This window comes from Ambystoma mexicanum, chromosome 9 (assembly GCF_040938575.1).
Source record: "Ambystoma mexicanum isolate Mex_15411 chromosome 9, UKY_AmexF1_1, whole genome shotgun sequence".
Lineage (NCBI taxonomy): Eukaryota > Metazoa > Chordata > Amphibia > Caudata > Ambystomatidae > Ambystoma > Ambystoma mexicanum.
Window position 1 is genome coordinate 654,568,757 of NC_090931.1, and position 16,639 is coordinate 654,585,395.

Below are 16,639 nucleotides of genomic sequence, written 5' to 3' on the forward strand. Positions count from 1 at the left end.
AAAGAATGGAGAGGTTTATGAATACCCAGAACCCTCCCACTCCCAAGAGAACAAGAGAACGGCCTCAGGAGGACCCCAGGGCCAAAATTCCGAGACTAGTCAATCCCCACCAGGACACAGCCTCAGACTTCCATAGTGTGTATGACCTCACTGGGGAGGAACATTACTTTGAGGAGGAGGATGATTTTATGGACGATGAAGAGGGACGGAACCAGGAGGAAGGTCTGGAAGACAGCCCAGACTTGGTAGGAGAAGGCTTCGGAGAAAATCCAGAAGAAGGACCTTCTCACCCCTGGCAATCCCCTTCAGTATATTCCGACACTGATGTCCTGAACCTAAATCCTCCTGACAATTCACCTGTTAGAAACACGTCTCCCATTGACGATCAGCCCACATTCAATGCCCTGTTGCACAGAGCAGCAGCACATTTCGAACTGGACACTGGGGAGCTCTCTCCCGAATTAGACTTTGTGGAAAGAGTAATTAAGGAGAAACCCCCGGTCAGTCAGACCATTCCCCTCCTCGCTTCGGTGAAGAGAAGAATCATCCCTTCGCTGTCCACACCCGCACTAATCAGAGGGGTTAATCCTAGAATTGAAAAACTTTTCACTCCTTCACCCTCAGACCCGCTGTACATCAGGGGACATTCCATTCCGGATTCCCTGGTAGTAACCAATACAAGAAAGAGGGCAGGGGTACCACTTTCCACCAGTGAGGCACCACCTGACAAGGAGGGCAAGAGGTTATATGCCCTTGCAAAAAGAGTTACATCCTCGGCTGCCTTTTCGGCAAGAATTGCGAACAATTATTCTTTGCTCGCTAGCTATGCGGACGCGCAGTGGGCCAAACTGCGCAAAGACGCCGAAGAAGCACCGGAACCTCTACGTACACGCCTGCTAACAACTATTGGCGAAGGAACCCAGGTCAACCAGAGTATTGTAAAGAACTCTCTGGATGCTGCAGAAACAGCGGGACGTTCCCTGGTTCAGGGAATACTCCTAAAACGCCACGTATGGCTGCGCAACTCGGGGTTCAAACCGGAGACACAGGCGTCTTTAATAAATAAACCTGTTGAAGACTCAAACCTCTTCGGGAAAGCGGTGGATGAGGCTCTGGAGATGGCTAAAAAAGAGTTCGATACTATCAAAACTCTTGACCAAATCTCTAAGCCCTCTACCAGACGCGGCTATGGCAACAAACGCTTTTTTCGTGGCCAACGCCAACAACAAAACCAGCAGCAACAGTACCCTGCCACCAATTTCCAGACCAATAGTGGGCAGTACAGCCAAAGAGGCCAGCGCCGGGGCAAAGGAAGAGGTCGGGGGTCCACCCCCAGAGGCTCCCAAGCCCCCAACAACACCAAGTGACGCGAAGATTCGCGTCCCCTCCCATGCAACACCGGTCGGGGGCCGGATAACATCCTTTCTTCCAGCATGGGAGGGTATAACGTCAGACCGCTGGGTACTTTCCACCGTAGCCCACGGATACTGCATCGAATTCAACAGTTCCCCAACATACAAACCCCCGAGGGGACGACGCATGACACCGGAACATCTTGCCATCCTTCTCCAAGAAGTACAACAACTGCTGGAAAAAGGAGCCATAGAGGTCGTGCCTCTATCTCAGGTAACGGAAGGTATTTATTCAGTGTACTTCCTTGTACCCAAAAAGGATTTAACCATGCGCTCTGTATTAGATCTGCGCCCAGCGAACAAGTTTATCAAACCCCAAAAGTTTCGTATGGTGACCTTACAGGAAGTGATCCCACTGCTATCACAGGGAGATTACATGACAACATTGGACATGAAAGATGCATACTTTCATATTTTAATGTTGCCAGCGCACAGAAAATACCTCAGGTTCATGATAGAGGGCAAACACTACCAGTTCAGAGTGCTACCCTTCGGCATAGCATCAGCACCAAGGGTATTCACGAAGGTGCTGGCAGTGGCAGCGGCCCACCTGCGCAGGTTGTCCATCCCAGTTTACCCTTACCTCGACGACTGGCTCATAACAGGGGATTCTTACGAAACATGCTTCTCCAATACCCAAAAGACTGTAGACCTTTTGTTCCAGTTGGGCTTCTCCATCAACGAAAAGAAGTCCAGCCTAGACCCCAGCCAAATCAAACAATTCCTAGGGGCTCTAATTCAAACAAAGGACGGCCTCGTCTTCCCCTCCAAAGAGAGGGTCCAAAACATGCTGTTTCAGATCCCTCAATATGTGACCGGTCGAGAGGTGACGGTACGCAAAGCAATGCGCTTGCTAGGCATGATGGCGTTGTGTATTTATTTGGTACCTCACGTGTGCCTGCGCATGCGCCCAATGCAAGAGTGGCTCAACAGCCAGTGGTGTCAGGCCAGCGGACTATGGGACGATCTAGTGGTGGTCTCGCAGGCCTTGGTTCTATCGCTACGGTGGTGGACAAAGGAAAACCTGGGAAAAGGGAAACCCTTTGCCACACCCGCGGCGGAAGCCACTCTAACCACAGACGCATCCCTCACAGGATGGGGGGCTCACCTATCCCATCAGACTGCTCACGGAGTGTGGACTCCGAACGTAGCATCCAAACACATCAATCTACTGGAGCTACTAGCGGGCGGTGTTCAAGGCGCTAAAAGCCTTCCAAGAACACCTACAAGGCAGGACAGTGATGGTCCTTACAGACAGCACCACAGCCATGTATTACATCAACAAGCAGGGGGGAACCCACTCTCCAGGACTGTCCAAACTGGCCCAAAATATATGGAAGTGGGCTCTTAAACAAGACATGTTCCTACTGTCACAACATGTACCAGGGGAACTCATTCTGCTGGCAGACAAACTCAGCAGAGATTTCCCCCTGCCCGAAGAGTACGAATGGCGACTGCACGAAGGCATCGTCTTCGATGTCTTCACACAATGGGGATTCCCAGAAATAGACCTGTTCGCAACCCTGGAGAACTCACAATGCCTAAGTTACGCCTCCAGGTACCCCCAGAACCAATCCAAGGGGAACGGTCTGTCGATACAATGGTCAGGGAAATTTGTTTACGCTTTTCCCCCGACTCCCCTTCTCAACAAGGTGGTGCACAAGATGCACCAGGAACAAGTAACCATGATACTGGTGGCCCCAATGTGGGCCCGACAGCCATGGTTCGCTCACTTGATGGAGATGTCTCTATCTCCCCCAGTGAAACTCCCCTGCCCGTACAACATGCTGTCACAAGACAAAGGCAGGACCCTGCATCCATGCCCCCAGAACATGAACTTAGCAGCTTGGCTCCTGAGATCATAGAATTCGGACATCTACAGCTCCCGCAGAGATGCATGGACATCCTCAAAGAAGCCAGAAAACCTAACACTCGCCACTGCTATTCTAGCAAATGGAAGAGGTTTGTCATCTGGTGCAGGGGTAAGAGCATCAACCCGATTGACTGCTCCCCCACACATGTTGTTCTATACCTGACCCACCTATTGGATTCAGGTCTAGTGTTCAATTCCATTAAAGTCCACCTAGCGGCACTTTCTGCATACACCACTTCCCAACTCAAGGTGTCGTGGTGGAAGATCCCTGTTATAAAGGCCTTCATGGAGGGAGTAAAGAGACTACACCCCCCGATAGCTGACCCAGCTCCCGGATGGGACCTTAATGTGGTACTTACCAGACTCATGGGCTCACCATTCGAACCCATGCACAAAGCATCTCTTAAACACCTCACTATTAAGACTGCTTTTTTAATAGCTATCACCTCCATCAGGAGAGTAAGTGAACTTCAGGCTCTTTCTGTTCTAGACCCCTTTGTTACAGTTCACAGAGATAAGGTGGTTCTACGCACTCACCCAAGGTTTGCTCCGAAATTCATCTCAAAATTCCACTTAAACCAGTCTATAGAACTACCAGCGTTCTTTCAAAATCCTTCCAACTTGGGAGAAAGGACTCTGCACACACTAGATGTGCGCAGAGCGGTCATGTTCTACATGGAAAGAACCAGACCACTGAGGAAGACTAATCAGTTCTTCGTCTCGGTGGCAGCAGGAAGAGAAGGGGTTGCAGTTTCAAAGTCCACTATTTCTAGATGGATTGTTCAATGCATCACTCTCTGCTATACTCTTGCTAAGAGAGAACTGCCCTTTAGGCCAAGAGCACATTCTACTCGAGGCACGGGGGCGTCCATAGCATTCATTGCAAATGTTCCCCTTGAGTCCATCTGCAAAGCGGCTACCTGGAGTTCTGTGCACACCTTTACAAAACACTACTGTCTAGATGCACACTCTAGATCTGACTCCCAGGTGGGACAGGCAGTATTAAGACATCTTTTCTCTACTGTTCCTTCTCATAACCCACCGCCAACTCCGGGTACTGCTCGCTAGTCTATGCACAGCATGTGATTCTAAGCAGATTAACAAACATCAGAAGACAATGCATTACTTACCGTAAAAGCATTTCTGATGGTTGTATCTGCTTAGATTCACATGCGCCCACCCTTCCTCCCCGCTCGGATGGAAGGAACATAGACTTCCTTTTATATCTCTCTTTTCTGTACTCACTCACGTCTAGAAGGCTCCCTCAGGGCAGAAAAATACAAACAGAGGGACCTCGACGCGTGAGGGATTGTGGGTACAACGCACATCACTATAGGGATAGTGTTTCAGACACGCCTTGTCGACTTCCCTTTTCGACTACGAAAAACAAAATGCAATACTCCGCAGTGACCACTGGATGTCGGACCTATGCACAGCATGTGAATCTAAGCAGATACAACCATCAGAAATGCTTTTACGGTAAGTAATGCATTGTCATATAACACATTTTTTAAAAGTTCCTATGTAAAATGGTTGAGAAATGAGCCTCGATGTCTGTTTTTAACACTATGAGGCTGCCATTTTGTGAAATGAAGCAGCCTCCTGTGTTCATGTTAAGCTCTGCTCCCGTGGCAATAATCGAGCAAAAAACCCCTACTGGGAGCTTTCACTTATTACTGGCCGAGAGCAGAGAATGCTGTTAGGCTCCTGCCCTCTGCTGGTGGTGAGTGCTGCCCCCCCACCTCCCCTTTTTTATGTTCTTTCTGCTTTGTGCCTTTTGTTTTAAGTCTACCGGGCTACCCCAACCCGGAGGAGCTTGGGAGACTTAAAGCGAAAGTCCCAACAATTATAAATACTAGGCCGCTCGCTGGCGGGCGGTGTTGTATTCATAAATGCCGGTACTTTCGTTTTACGCTTCCCGGGCTCGGGAAACATAAAACAAAAGTCACAGCAATTATGAATTGAAACTAATTAAAGAAACTAATTAAACGTGATAAGAGAAAATGCCCCAGGATGCAGATGGAGATGTGCCCCTCTACTGTGGCAAGTGATTCTCCCCAAACACATAAACTTAAAAATAATTCCCTAACACCAGGCCAGATCCCAGAATATTATGTTAAATCTAATAAAAATGTTTCTCTACAATTCATACAAAATAAAATAAAATTTAAAAAAAAACAATTTAAAAACTGGGTCAAGTTCTTTGATTCTTTACAATTTTAGAGGCAATTTGCTTGGAGGACTTTCTTCAAAGCTAAAGCTAAGTCAATTCATTTTAAATGTCAGTCTTTTTATTGATGGAAGAAAACATGAGCCACATACATTACACATTGTACATAGACAAGCAGAGAGCAAGTGATGGTCTCTTTTGAATATCAGAAGGATATCATCCCTGAGGAACTACTGTGACAGATAAGTAATGCTTGACTTTATCGCAACGCATCCACTCCAGATTCATAAGCTTTAGGACGCCACAGTAGAACTATCTAATGAGGCAACCTAACCTAAAAGGGTTACAGTAGGATGGTCTACCTCACATGTACGTCAGCCAGCCATTCCATCAGAATCTAAACAATATTGGCTAAGGAATGGACGGGCCACTATGCGGCCACCTCACATGTCTCCCTACAGCACCGCAGTAGCTGCCTTCCCTTGTGTGACTGTCCTCTACAACTCTCTGCGAGATCTATGTTAGATGCATGGCCGAGGGGTAGTTCAATGGCTGAAGAAAAACCCTCCCGAGATGGCTTGCTTCGAAAGTGCTACTCTTTTATCGTTGGGGGCACAGGAGACCAGCGTTGAACCCATGAGATCTTTCCTCGTGTGCCATCTAGAGTCTTCAGTGCCATGGCATGAGCGAGGGTAACAAATCAAAGTGGCAAGGCCTGCTCCCAACATTTGGGTTTAAACTGATGATTTAGATCGGTAGCATGGACCCGAGGAATACAAAGGGCAGTGCATGCCTGCGTGTTTGATGCGTACTGGGGTTCTATGGCAAAGTTAGTTTCTCAATGCACCATCCATGTAGACACAGCGTATGATATCAAACATTGTAACTGGTGCAAACAAAGGGGGGTCTGGGAATCTCTCTACCAGCACGAACACAGCCCAATGACCTGCTCTTGGGTGAATAACCCCTGGGAGAGACTCTACCAAGTCTTTAGTTCACTGTCCTTTTCACAGAGAAGAAATTTCCCCGCATATCAGCCTTTGTACTGCCCAGGGGCAGTCCAGCGCCGAAATGCTAGGCAATTCTCCTCTGAACAAGAGTACCATCAGTAACCCCATACACGTGTTTCAGCCTTGTTGGGCATCATCAGTGAGGTGAAACTCTTGCCTCTCTAAGAACAGTGAGCAAGGGGTCCACGTCTGGATTGCCCTGTTAACTTAATGTATGCAAACAAAGGGGGGTCTGGGAATCTCTCTACCAGCACGAACACAGCCCAATGACCTGTTCTTGGGTGAATAACCCCTGGGAGAGACTCTGTTTTAGGAGCAGTGCATGCCTCATTATTCCTCCACTTGTTTTGGGATTAATTTATCATGTGGGTGGGATTAATCTCCCATGGCAAGGCGTCAGATGTTGCCTGGCCATGGGGAGAAGAGTGGTACCATCTTGAGGGTGTGGGGGGGAGCTGTCGGGGGGGGAGTGAGGATGTATCTCTGAAGGGCAGCATGGGGAAATGGCATACATTTCGTTCCCATAATTTGTTTGACTTTTACAATATTCCAGTTTACAATTCTGAATAGAAAATAGGGTACTTCGAGCCATCGACCCCAAAATAACACAACACTCCATGTTAGAGTACAACTCTGGATCCCCTCCTTCACCCAGTCCTACCCCCCTAACAATTGGTAATGGACTGTGTTTTCCAATATGCTTGTCCTGCTTCTGTGGAGCAAGTGGACCTTTTTTTGCTGTTGTGTAATTCCTGAAAGTGGTGGCACGATTTCAGGGATGCCCTGTGTGACTCTTGTGTTGGGTGAACTGTGTTTTGGAGCGACCACTAAATACAACAAAAGACTAAAAGGATGAAATCACTTTCCCTAGTTAAGTTATGTTAACCTAAGATTGAAGAATTGTGTGCCACATATACAATAGGATGATAAAGAGAGCTGATATCTGTTGTCTCGCATATTTCTAAATTTTAGTACCACCCCAAAGCTTGGCCAGCTGCTCATGGAGATGGGCATTTGTATCTGTTGACCAGCCATGTGAGGTCCATGGAAGGGGTTTGATGTGTTTGTTTGTTTTTTTGGGATACGATCTGTGGTAATTGAAAGACAAGAGGCTGAATTTAAAGACAGACTTTGCCATTTCTGTAGGGGAGTGCACTATGTTTAGGGGGTACACTGTCCATGTTGGGTTTTTGGGATGATATGTGCATTTCTTGCTGGGGGAGGGCTGTGTTTTTGGGGAGGCAGTGCCCTCGTTGCATGTTGTTCGCGAGTACAGCGAGGCCCCATTTGATTATTCGGTATGTCTCGTTTTAGGTACCCCTCAACGCAGTTTGGAAGCCTGACCGGGCTACAGTCTCTTGTAAGTGCTCTCTTTGCCCTTCTACAACAGCCATTGTTCTCGGCCATGATGGGACCGCTGGAAGGAGACCCCCTCTGGGTAAGAAAGAGTGCATGGGGTCTGTCTAGGCAAGGGATGGTGCTGAGGGAGGTCAATTGCTGGGAGGGGGAGGCATGGGTAAAATGTATGGATGGAACCCTCAGCAATAAGAGTATGGGGCGCGCGACTCACTGCGTAACACAGTGTGCTGGGTGGAGATTGGCTTTGTGTTGCAACTCCCTGGGTAGCAAAGGCTGCAAGAGGAACTCTCATTTCACTGGGAAGGGCTCCAGGGTTAGTGAAGTGAGGGAGATTCCTGCGGGGTTGGGAAAGGAGCAGGGGAGTGACTCACTGGACAAGGAAGGATGTGAGTGAATCATTCCTTGGATACTCAAGGTCTGGGTGTCCCTTGGAAGGGGGACTAGAGTGTGGGAGAAGGGTGCAGAATTCACTGATTAGGGAATGGTGCAAAGGAGAGACGCCCTGCGGTAGAGTGTGGTGTAGGGATACCAGCTAAACAGAGGATGCGAGAAAGACTTGTTTGATAAGGAAATGTATGGGGTTTGGGGGGGCTCATGCAGTAAAGATGGGCATCGGGTGAAACTTACGCTGGGTGTGAGGTCTCCCCCCACCCGGGCAATCCTTGGTGTGGTGATAGTCTCCCTGTGTGAAGGTTATGCTGGGAGGAGAAGTTTAGGTTAGTTGCTAACCTAATATTTATATATCATAGGTTATTTATAACGCGCTTAATACCCAGAGGTTTCTAAGCGCGGACCCAGGGATCGAACATGTGTTGCTCCGTGTTGTCTTGCTTCCAAGGCGAGCACGTTGCCCCTTATCCTCGCAAGACTGGGCCTCCAAGGGTCCTTAAAAAGTCTATGATGGTAAGGAATGGCCAAGAGGAAAGTAAGGAAGGGTATTAAGAGAGTGGGTAGGTAAGGTGCGATGTTGATGGGGTGGGTGATAGTAAGGATACTGAGATAGTCGGCAGGTAAGGAAAAGTCCTGGCTGGAGACTGATAGTAAAAAATGGGTGCTGAGGAAGTCTTGCGGGTATCTTAGGGTGCACAGAGAAGACTCTGGTAGTAAGGAGGATTTCTGAAGGTCTGCGAGTAGGGTAGGGGGCTGGCTGGAGGCTGATAGGAAGAAAATATTTGGAGTTACTCAGCAGGTAAGTTAGGGAGCAAGTTGGAGGCAGATAATAAATTAGGGGCAGATAGAGTCTGCAGGTAAGGACAGGTGCTGCTTGAAGCCTACTTATAAGGAAAGGGCGGAGTCCATAAATTGCTGGACACTACACATTTCAGAGTCTCTAGGTAAGCTAAGTTGCTAGGTGTTCACTCAGCCAGTAAAGAGGGATGCAGAGAATGTCTGTGGGTAAGGTAGGGTGCTGAGTGGAGTTGAGTCTGATAGTACAGGTAAGGGGTCAGAGAGTCTGTGGTTAAGGTAGCATGTCTGTTGGAGAAACTAACAGGAAGGAAGGGTGCTGAGAGAGTATGAGAGTAAGGTAAGATGCTGGGTGGAGACTGGCAGTATAGAAGGGTACTGAGTGTGTATGCTGGTAAAATAGGGTGCTGGGTGGAGACACTCACAGTAAGTAAGGGTGCTGAGAGAGTGTGGGTAAGGTAGAATGCTGGGGGGATACTGGCAGTATGGAGGAAGGGTGCTGAGAGATTAGGCTGGTAAGATAGGATCCTAGGTGGATGGAGACTTGCCAGAGTCTGCAAGTAAGGTAGGGTGCAGGGTGGAGGCACTCGCAGTAAGTAAGGGTGCTGAGAGAGTTTGGGTAAGCTAGAATGCTGGGTGGATACTGGCAGTATGGAGGAAGGGTGCTGAGAGATTGGGCTGGTAAGATAGGATCCTGGTTGGATGGAGACTCTGGCAGTAAGGAAGCATTTTGCCAGAGTCTGCAGGTAAGGTAGGGTGCAGGGTGGCAACACTAACAGTAAGGAAGAGTGCAAAGAGAGTGTATAAGGTAAGGAAGAGTGCAAAGAGAGTTTATAAGGCAAGGTAGGTGCAGAGTGGAGACACTAACAGTAAGGAAGGGTTCTGAGAAATTGTGGGTAAGGTAGGGCGGTGGGTAGTGGCAGGCAGTAAGGAAGGGTGCTCAGTCTGTCTGTGGGTGGAGCGCTGAGAGTGTCGCTGGGTAAGGTATCATGCTTGGTTGAGATACTGACAGCACGGAAGGGTGCTGAGAGAGCGCATGTGAGCAAGCGTTCTTTTGTGGAGACAGATGTTTTGTTTTGTTTTGTTTGTTTATTTAATATAGCGCAAAACCAAACCCGCAGGTAGCCGGGCGCAAACATTACAAGGATACTTGAGAACTTAGTTACAGTGACAAGCAAAATAGGCAGTAGGACAGTTCATCAGTGTTAGTCTGAATATACTTATACAGTTAATGCCAGGTGTCAGAAGCATAAAGAACTAAGTAACAATCAACCACAGTTTTGTAGTCCCTTTAGGGTCCAGTGAAATTCCTAAATACTAGCAGTGGTAGTCGGAGGTCCCTATAGGGGGTCAAGTTAACAAAGGGCATAGTCAGGAGGTGTCACTCAGGACAAGTGGTTTTAGTAAAAGAGAGTGATCACATTAGATGTCATTAGATCGTATCCATGAAAGAACCTTGCACCCGAAACTTAGGTAGGGTTGGTCCTTTCTAAGTTCTAAGGGGAGTTTGTTCCAGGTTTGGGCAGCTATGACTGGAAAGCTAGCGCCGCCAGCTGTACTAATTTTATATCTAGGCACCATCAAGGTATAAGCGTTAGTCATTCTTGTGGGGCGGTTTGAGATTCTCTTGTTGATTCTGTTTGCTAGATAGGGAGGAGCTGTATTGTTGAGGCATTTGGACGTGAGCAAAAGAGTTTTTAGGGTGATCCTGTCTTTAATTTTTAGCCTTCTGAAGGTAGAGACTTGGGCTCTGTTGGGAATGTTTAAGGCTACTCTAAGAGCGTTATTTTGGAGTGTTTGGAGTTTGTTAAGGATATACTTGTTAGATCCCGCATATAGGGCATTACAGTAGTCCAATCTGGATATGATAAGTGCATTAGCTAAGGTAATGCAGCTAGCCTCTGTTAGGAATGGTCTACATGCTCGGATCAGTTTGCAAGTATAGGCTGTGGGGAAAGCTAGGGAGTTCATTTGTTTCTTAAAAGTGAGTGCTGAGTCCAGATAGACCCCAAGGGTTTTGACTGCAGGCATCATTTTGATGACATTGTTGTCAATGTTAAACGAGCCATAGTTCGGGTCAGGTTTTTTAATCGCTGTCTCTGTGCCGAGGAACAGAATCTCCGTTTTGTCGTGATTCAGACAGAGGAATGCCATGGGATGCCATCCATGCCTGAATGAGGAGATATATCTTGTTTACCAAAGCTGAGTCCTCCAAGAAGTTGCCCGAAAGGGGGATGAGGATCTGAGTGTCATCTGCGTAGTTAGTGTAGATGACACCCAGTCTATCCAACTTGTAAAGATAAAAGTCTGTGGCTAGGGTAAGGGTCTAGGTGGCAGTATGGAAGGGTGTTGAAAGTCTGCATTTAAGGTAGACTGATGGGTGGAGAATGGCAGCATGGAGGGCTGTTGAGAGAGCCTGCAGGTAGGGTAGAGTGCTGGGCGGAGACCTCATAGTAAGGAAGGGTGCTGAGAAGATATGATAAGCCAGGGCGTGTGGGTGGAGCCTGATAGGAAGCCATCTTGCCTGTGGACATCTGTTGTATTGGTTTGTAAATAGAAAGCTGTAAAACAGGTGCTTCTCTCGGTGCACCTCTTTGCATGTCTCTACTTTCTCTTGTGGATTATATATCCTGTCCCCTCTTTCTCTCTACTCTTCCAATTTCTCATTATTCACCCCCCACTTACATCCCCCTCCTCTATCACCCGTCTCTGCTACTTATGGAACCTCTCACTGTTATTCCCTTTTTTCTGTTCCACCTTGTTACACATGAATGCCCTGTTTGGTACCCATTGCCTGTCTCTTCATTGCCTCCATCCCCTCTCCTTCCTCCTCTCAACTGACTCGCCCTTGCCCCTCGTGTGGCACCTCCACTCATTGCCTCCCTCTCCCCTTCAGGTGAACGTCGGCCTCCTGGGCGTGAGCATGCTTGGGTTCTGCCTGCCCCTATACCTCATCTGCTACAGAAGGCGGCTGGAGCGCCAGCGGCAGCAGAAGAGGGAAGATGCCAAACTCTTCCAGAAAATCAACGGCTCGCCCAACCACGAGGCCTTTGTGTAGCGACTTCAGGACTGCTCGCCTCACCACCGGGTGCTACCCGCCGCCAGGCCCAGTCGACTCCAGGCTAGACTGCGCACAAGTTGTCCCGAGGAACGGAAAACGTGACCCTTCATTTGCTCTATTCTCCTCATCAAGTGTTTTAGGGTCTTTTTTTTTTTTTACCTGAACTTTATTTGCCAATTGTTCCACGGACCTTTCATCGCCGAACTGCACTCCTCGCCCCGCAGGGAAGGGAGTTTGGGGGGGGGGGGGGGGGAACCTGCGCGTAGTCATCAAAGGCAAGGAACCCTGCGTCGCCAACGTAACTGACCAAGCGCTGGCTTCCGGTCACGCAGTACGGGGCCCTGTTACGCGTTTAGGGCGCCCTACTGTTTTTCTAAGCTGTTTGATTACATGTCCAGACTTGTTGCCCCACTGTGTGATTGGCTGCACTTCTGTACGGCTCTACATCGCTACACCACTTCATGGGACAGGTGTATGGCTCTCTGCCTATCCGCGCCCCAATGTCTGACTCCCTGCCACTCGTCCCCCATTTCTCTTCCACATTACTCTACTACCCGCCCACCCCTTGAGCCCCTGCCCTGGTATGTAACTCACGGACTCAATGTTTGACTCATTGCCTTGCTGTTTGACTACCTACTCTTCTGCACTAGATTCTGCCACAATGCATGGTCGTGTGCCCAATCGTTACCTCCTTCCCCAGCTTTAAGCCCACATTGACCCACTGCACAACTCTGTGCCCTGCTATCAGATGCTCCCACAGCCCGCTGCACTACTCCGTGCCTTGCTGTCTTACTCCCTGCTGTCTCTCGTAGAAAGTATTTGCCTACATCCACATCGTAAATCTCCTGGACAACTCCCTGCCATGCTGTCGCCCATCACTAGACCCGGCATGTCCCCCACCCTGCCTTAAATACCCATGTCCCACTGCAGAACAGCCTGCTCTGCTGCCTGCCCCCTGTCATGTTGTGTGACTCCATCACTTCCTGTCAAGATGATTGCTGCATTCTTCATTGTAGGCCTGCCACGCTGTACGTCTCCTTGCCTCCCGTCCCCCCACTTCCTGGTCCTGCTACCTAGCTTCGTGTCACTTTGTTTGGTATTACGCCGTTATGTATTCTTCTCTGAACAGCAACGGGTGCGTCTCCCCTACTCTCTCGCCCCGTATCACTACACTGGAGCTTGCATCTCTTCACAGAGCAGGGAGGGCAGTGCCCAACTTTCCTCCCCTAATATAAAAAAAACGGACTCGAGAACAACTTGATACGCTACTGTGTCAACTTGTGCCAGGCTCCGAGCGAAACAAAGCGCTCTAAGACTCTAAAACCACATGTAAGCAATATGAAAGGAATGAAGGCGTACGGGGGAGGTGGGCTGCCAAGCTCAGAAGGTCCCTGGGCTATACTTTACCACAGCCCAGCCTATACCCACACAAACCCATTCTTCTCTAGGGGACAGTATGCAATCGGGGTCGGTGCTTGATTTTGTGTTTTTTTTTTTCTTTTTTATTCAGCTGCATAAATAGGCTGGTCCCCTACCAGGGACTGTCAGCAGAGGGCACTATGACACTACAGCTGAAGCAGAAAAACTAAAATATGCAGATTTCAACGACAACAACGGAGTCCTTTCATTAGTGTACACAGGCCCTGACAGCCAGAGCGACGAGAAAAGGGGAACGTTGAGTAAAGAGTACCCCCGACCCAGTGCTACTATGAGGCACTTTTGGGCCGCCAGAAATTGCACTTTCAGTGACTGGAACCAAAACTTTCATTGGAAGGGGTGGGTGTGGCACTTTAGTCGTGGTTAAAAATTGCCTTTTAGGGTGGTGGCGTGCGTAGGCAAGACGGATATGGCTGATTGGCCCCCTGTTTTTCCATTAAAACACCCATAGGTGAACCTCCTGTTTGAGCTCAAATGTCCTCTGGTGATCACAGCAAATGACGCCCCCACAACGTGCTCATGATTTCTTATGTTAGTAAAATTAGGATCTGCAGGTTCTGAGCCAAGCACAGCATATTGTGTGCTACACGGGCTTAATCTGGACACAATGTGCTAACCGGGCATTATGGAAACTGACAAGTACCTGCTCACTAGGCGCTATATAAATATGTATAGGCGCTATATAAATAAACAATACCATACCGACTGGGCATTATGGAAGCTGGAAATCGTGTGCTAAATGGGCAGCGTGGGAGAGTTCAGCGGCACATCATTACCCAGTACCACTACTCTTTGCACATTTTCTGTTATGGGAGAACCTTTGAACCCCATATTAAGTCTTCTTTCAATTCTACCAAGTTCTGACCAGTGTTACTGGCCGTGGGCGTTTTACAATGCACATCTTGCCACCGCACTTTCCCAAATGCCATGGATAGAGTCGCAAACTCCCCGACAATCATAAAGGTGTCCCCAAATCCGATCAATAGCGGACCAATGGCATAGTGCCACGCGTTCATGCAGTGTCTCCACCGGGCACACAGTATTCTGATGGCTGCATAGACGCATCTGCTGCGGCAGAGGAAGACTGCTCCTGGGTGCCAGGCCATAGAGTACAGTATAATATTATTTGGATTCCTAGGGTAGCCATAATACACTCCGATTTGAAAAGCACTAAATGAAGACAGGAGAGTAGGCCCAATGCCATCTTCCATGAAAGACACCAGCTCTTCAGCACTTTGCTTGAAGCAGGATCGCAAGTGCTAAACAACAAGTGCAGCGTACTGGCCCAGTTAGTGTGTCCTGCAAGTACACAATGAGCTAAGAACCTGTTGCATACAATCCAGGATCTCCAGAAACATGGGACTGTTTCAGAATGCATGCTGTGTTTGTTCACTTCCTTAGGAGACCCTCTGCCCACTTTCCTACTGTGTAGCTGCTGATCTGGGGCACCCCAAAAAGATGATGTCTATGGCTAGGCTCACTCTGGCGCCCATTACCCCCAAACACACGGGGTTAAGGGCAGGGCTATTATGACATGACTTGCAGTCCTGGACCAGAGATGTAGATGACTTTGTGGTATTCCTTGGGGCTTATTTGAACCTCTCTGAAAAGCTGTGGGCACGTGCTTAGAGGGAGCACCCCAAAAGGTCTAAGAGCAAGGATGTTGATGTTCAGTTCTAGGAAAGTAGCAAGGAGGGCAACCGCTTGGCCTGCATTCTCCAGTATTGGGTCTTTCATGTATTCACATGCTGTTGAATATTCCCCGCCATCACGCTGGTACAGACCCAGGAACTCTCGCCTGTACCCGTGCCCATGATGTGATGCTTGGTGAGGACACCGGGTGTACTCTGGGCGTGTCCAGTACCACCTATCGTGGGCCCTTTCACTCCGATCCTAAAAGGGTATTTTCATCTGGATTTTAAAAGGTTAGTTTCAAAGCAACATGTATAGAGAGGCACAGGTTAGTCCACAAAAAAGAGGGTTAAGAGAAATACTTACTTGAGATGGAAACACGCCTGTGTCCTAAAATATTCTGAAGCTCAGGGTACCCCCATGTCATACCCAAAAAAAGCAGCACTTTTCAAAAACAGCACTTTTGGTGTCATGGATGGCACTTTGTGGAGCTGGGAATGCCACTTGAGGTAGAGGTGGGTTGAGAATGTGTCTTGGGTGGGGAAGGGGATGGGATCCCATTTTAAGGGCGTGGGACCGGTCTCAAGGGGGGGTTAAATATTCTCACGGGATGGGCCTAATCCATTTGAGTATTGCATTTTTGGTAGGACTGGAAACATACATTTGCCAGGTTGGAAACCTCTTTCGATGGTGGTTGAAACAGTTGCTTGAATCAAACCTTTGGTTTGTGAAATGTTTGCTATTGTCTGTCTTTCCCACACTGGGTCTTTGTCTTTTCATGAGCCATCCAGTGTTGCTTGGTGCCCCACAGGGCACCTGGTGGGGAGGACTGTGCACTTCTGTCAGTAGCCTGAGTGCCATCCCCTGAAACGGATTGGGAGGGGCTCCACTTCTTCACTTGTTGTCCACCGCTGGTTTTTCGTCCAATCACTCCATGAAAAATCATGATTTCAGTCGAATAATCTGTTTTTTTTTTTTACTAAGGCATTTATAAAAAGAAAAGTAATTTCAGGCATTATTTAAAATGTGCGGACATTTGGTTGTTCCTTAACCATTTCGGAGATGTTCCCTTCACATGTCTTTACTTTTTTATATACATATGTGTGAGGGGTCTGTCTGTGTGTTTCCCTTTCAGGAATTTTTTTATATGCTTTTCGAATGTTCAAAATATAATTGTTAAATAATTAAAGAGACGTTTGAATCGGTGTTGATATCTTTGGATTGATATTGCGTCGCACACTAGCAGCGTATTTGTTACTTCATTAAAAGGATTTCATGCAGTGTGAATCTGGCCACAACTGGCGAACAGTCACATATACAAAGTCAGTACCATGAGCAAGTACATTGCCGAGAAGAGAAACAAAAACGGAGCAAAAGGACTGGACGCGCTGCCTGAAACTTTCAGATCAGGGCCGTTTCCAGAAGTGACGAGAGGGAGCCAGTTGAAGAGAAGCCGGCAAGCAGCCAAAGGAGAAGAGCCGCCACATCTTATATGAATTG

The 16,639-nt window shown here is 48.2% G+C and overlaps 1 protein-coding gene across 3 annotated transcripts in view; it reads left to right on the forward strand.

Moving 5' to 3' along the window:
- Positions 1-16,344, forward strand: part of SLC43A2 (solute carrier family 43 member 2) — a 179,212-nt gene extending 162,868 nt beyond the window's left edge. For all 3 annotated transcript variants that reach the window (XM_069615412.1, XM_069615413.1, XM_069615414.1), the window contains 2 exons: positions 7,780-7,903; positions 11,906-16,344. In XM_069615412.1, coding sequence (XP_069471513.1) covers positions 7,780-7,903; positions 11,906-12,067 — 286 coding nt within the window. In that variant the 3' untranslated portion in view covers positions 12,068-16,344. The remainder of the gene's footprint in view (positions 1-7,779; positions 7,904-11,905) is intronic.
- Positions 16,345-16,639: the final 295 nt, after the last annotated feature.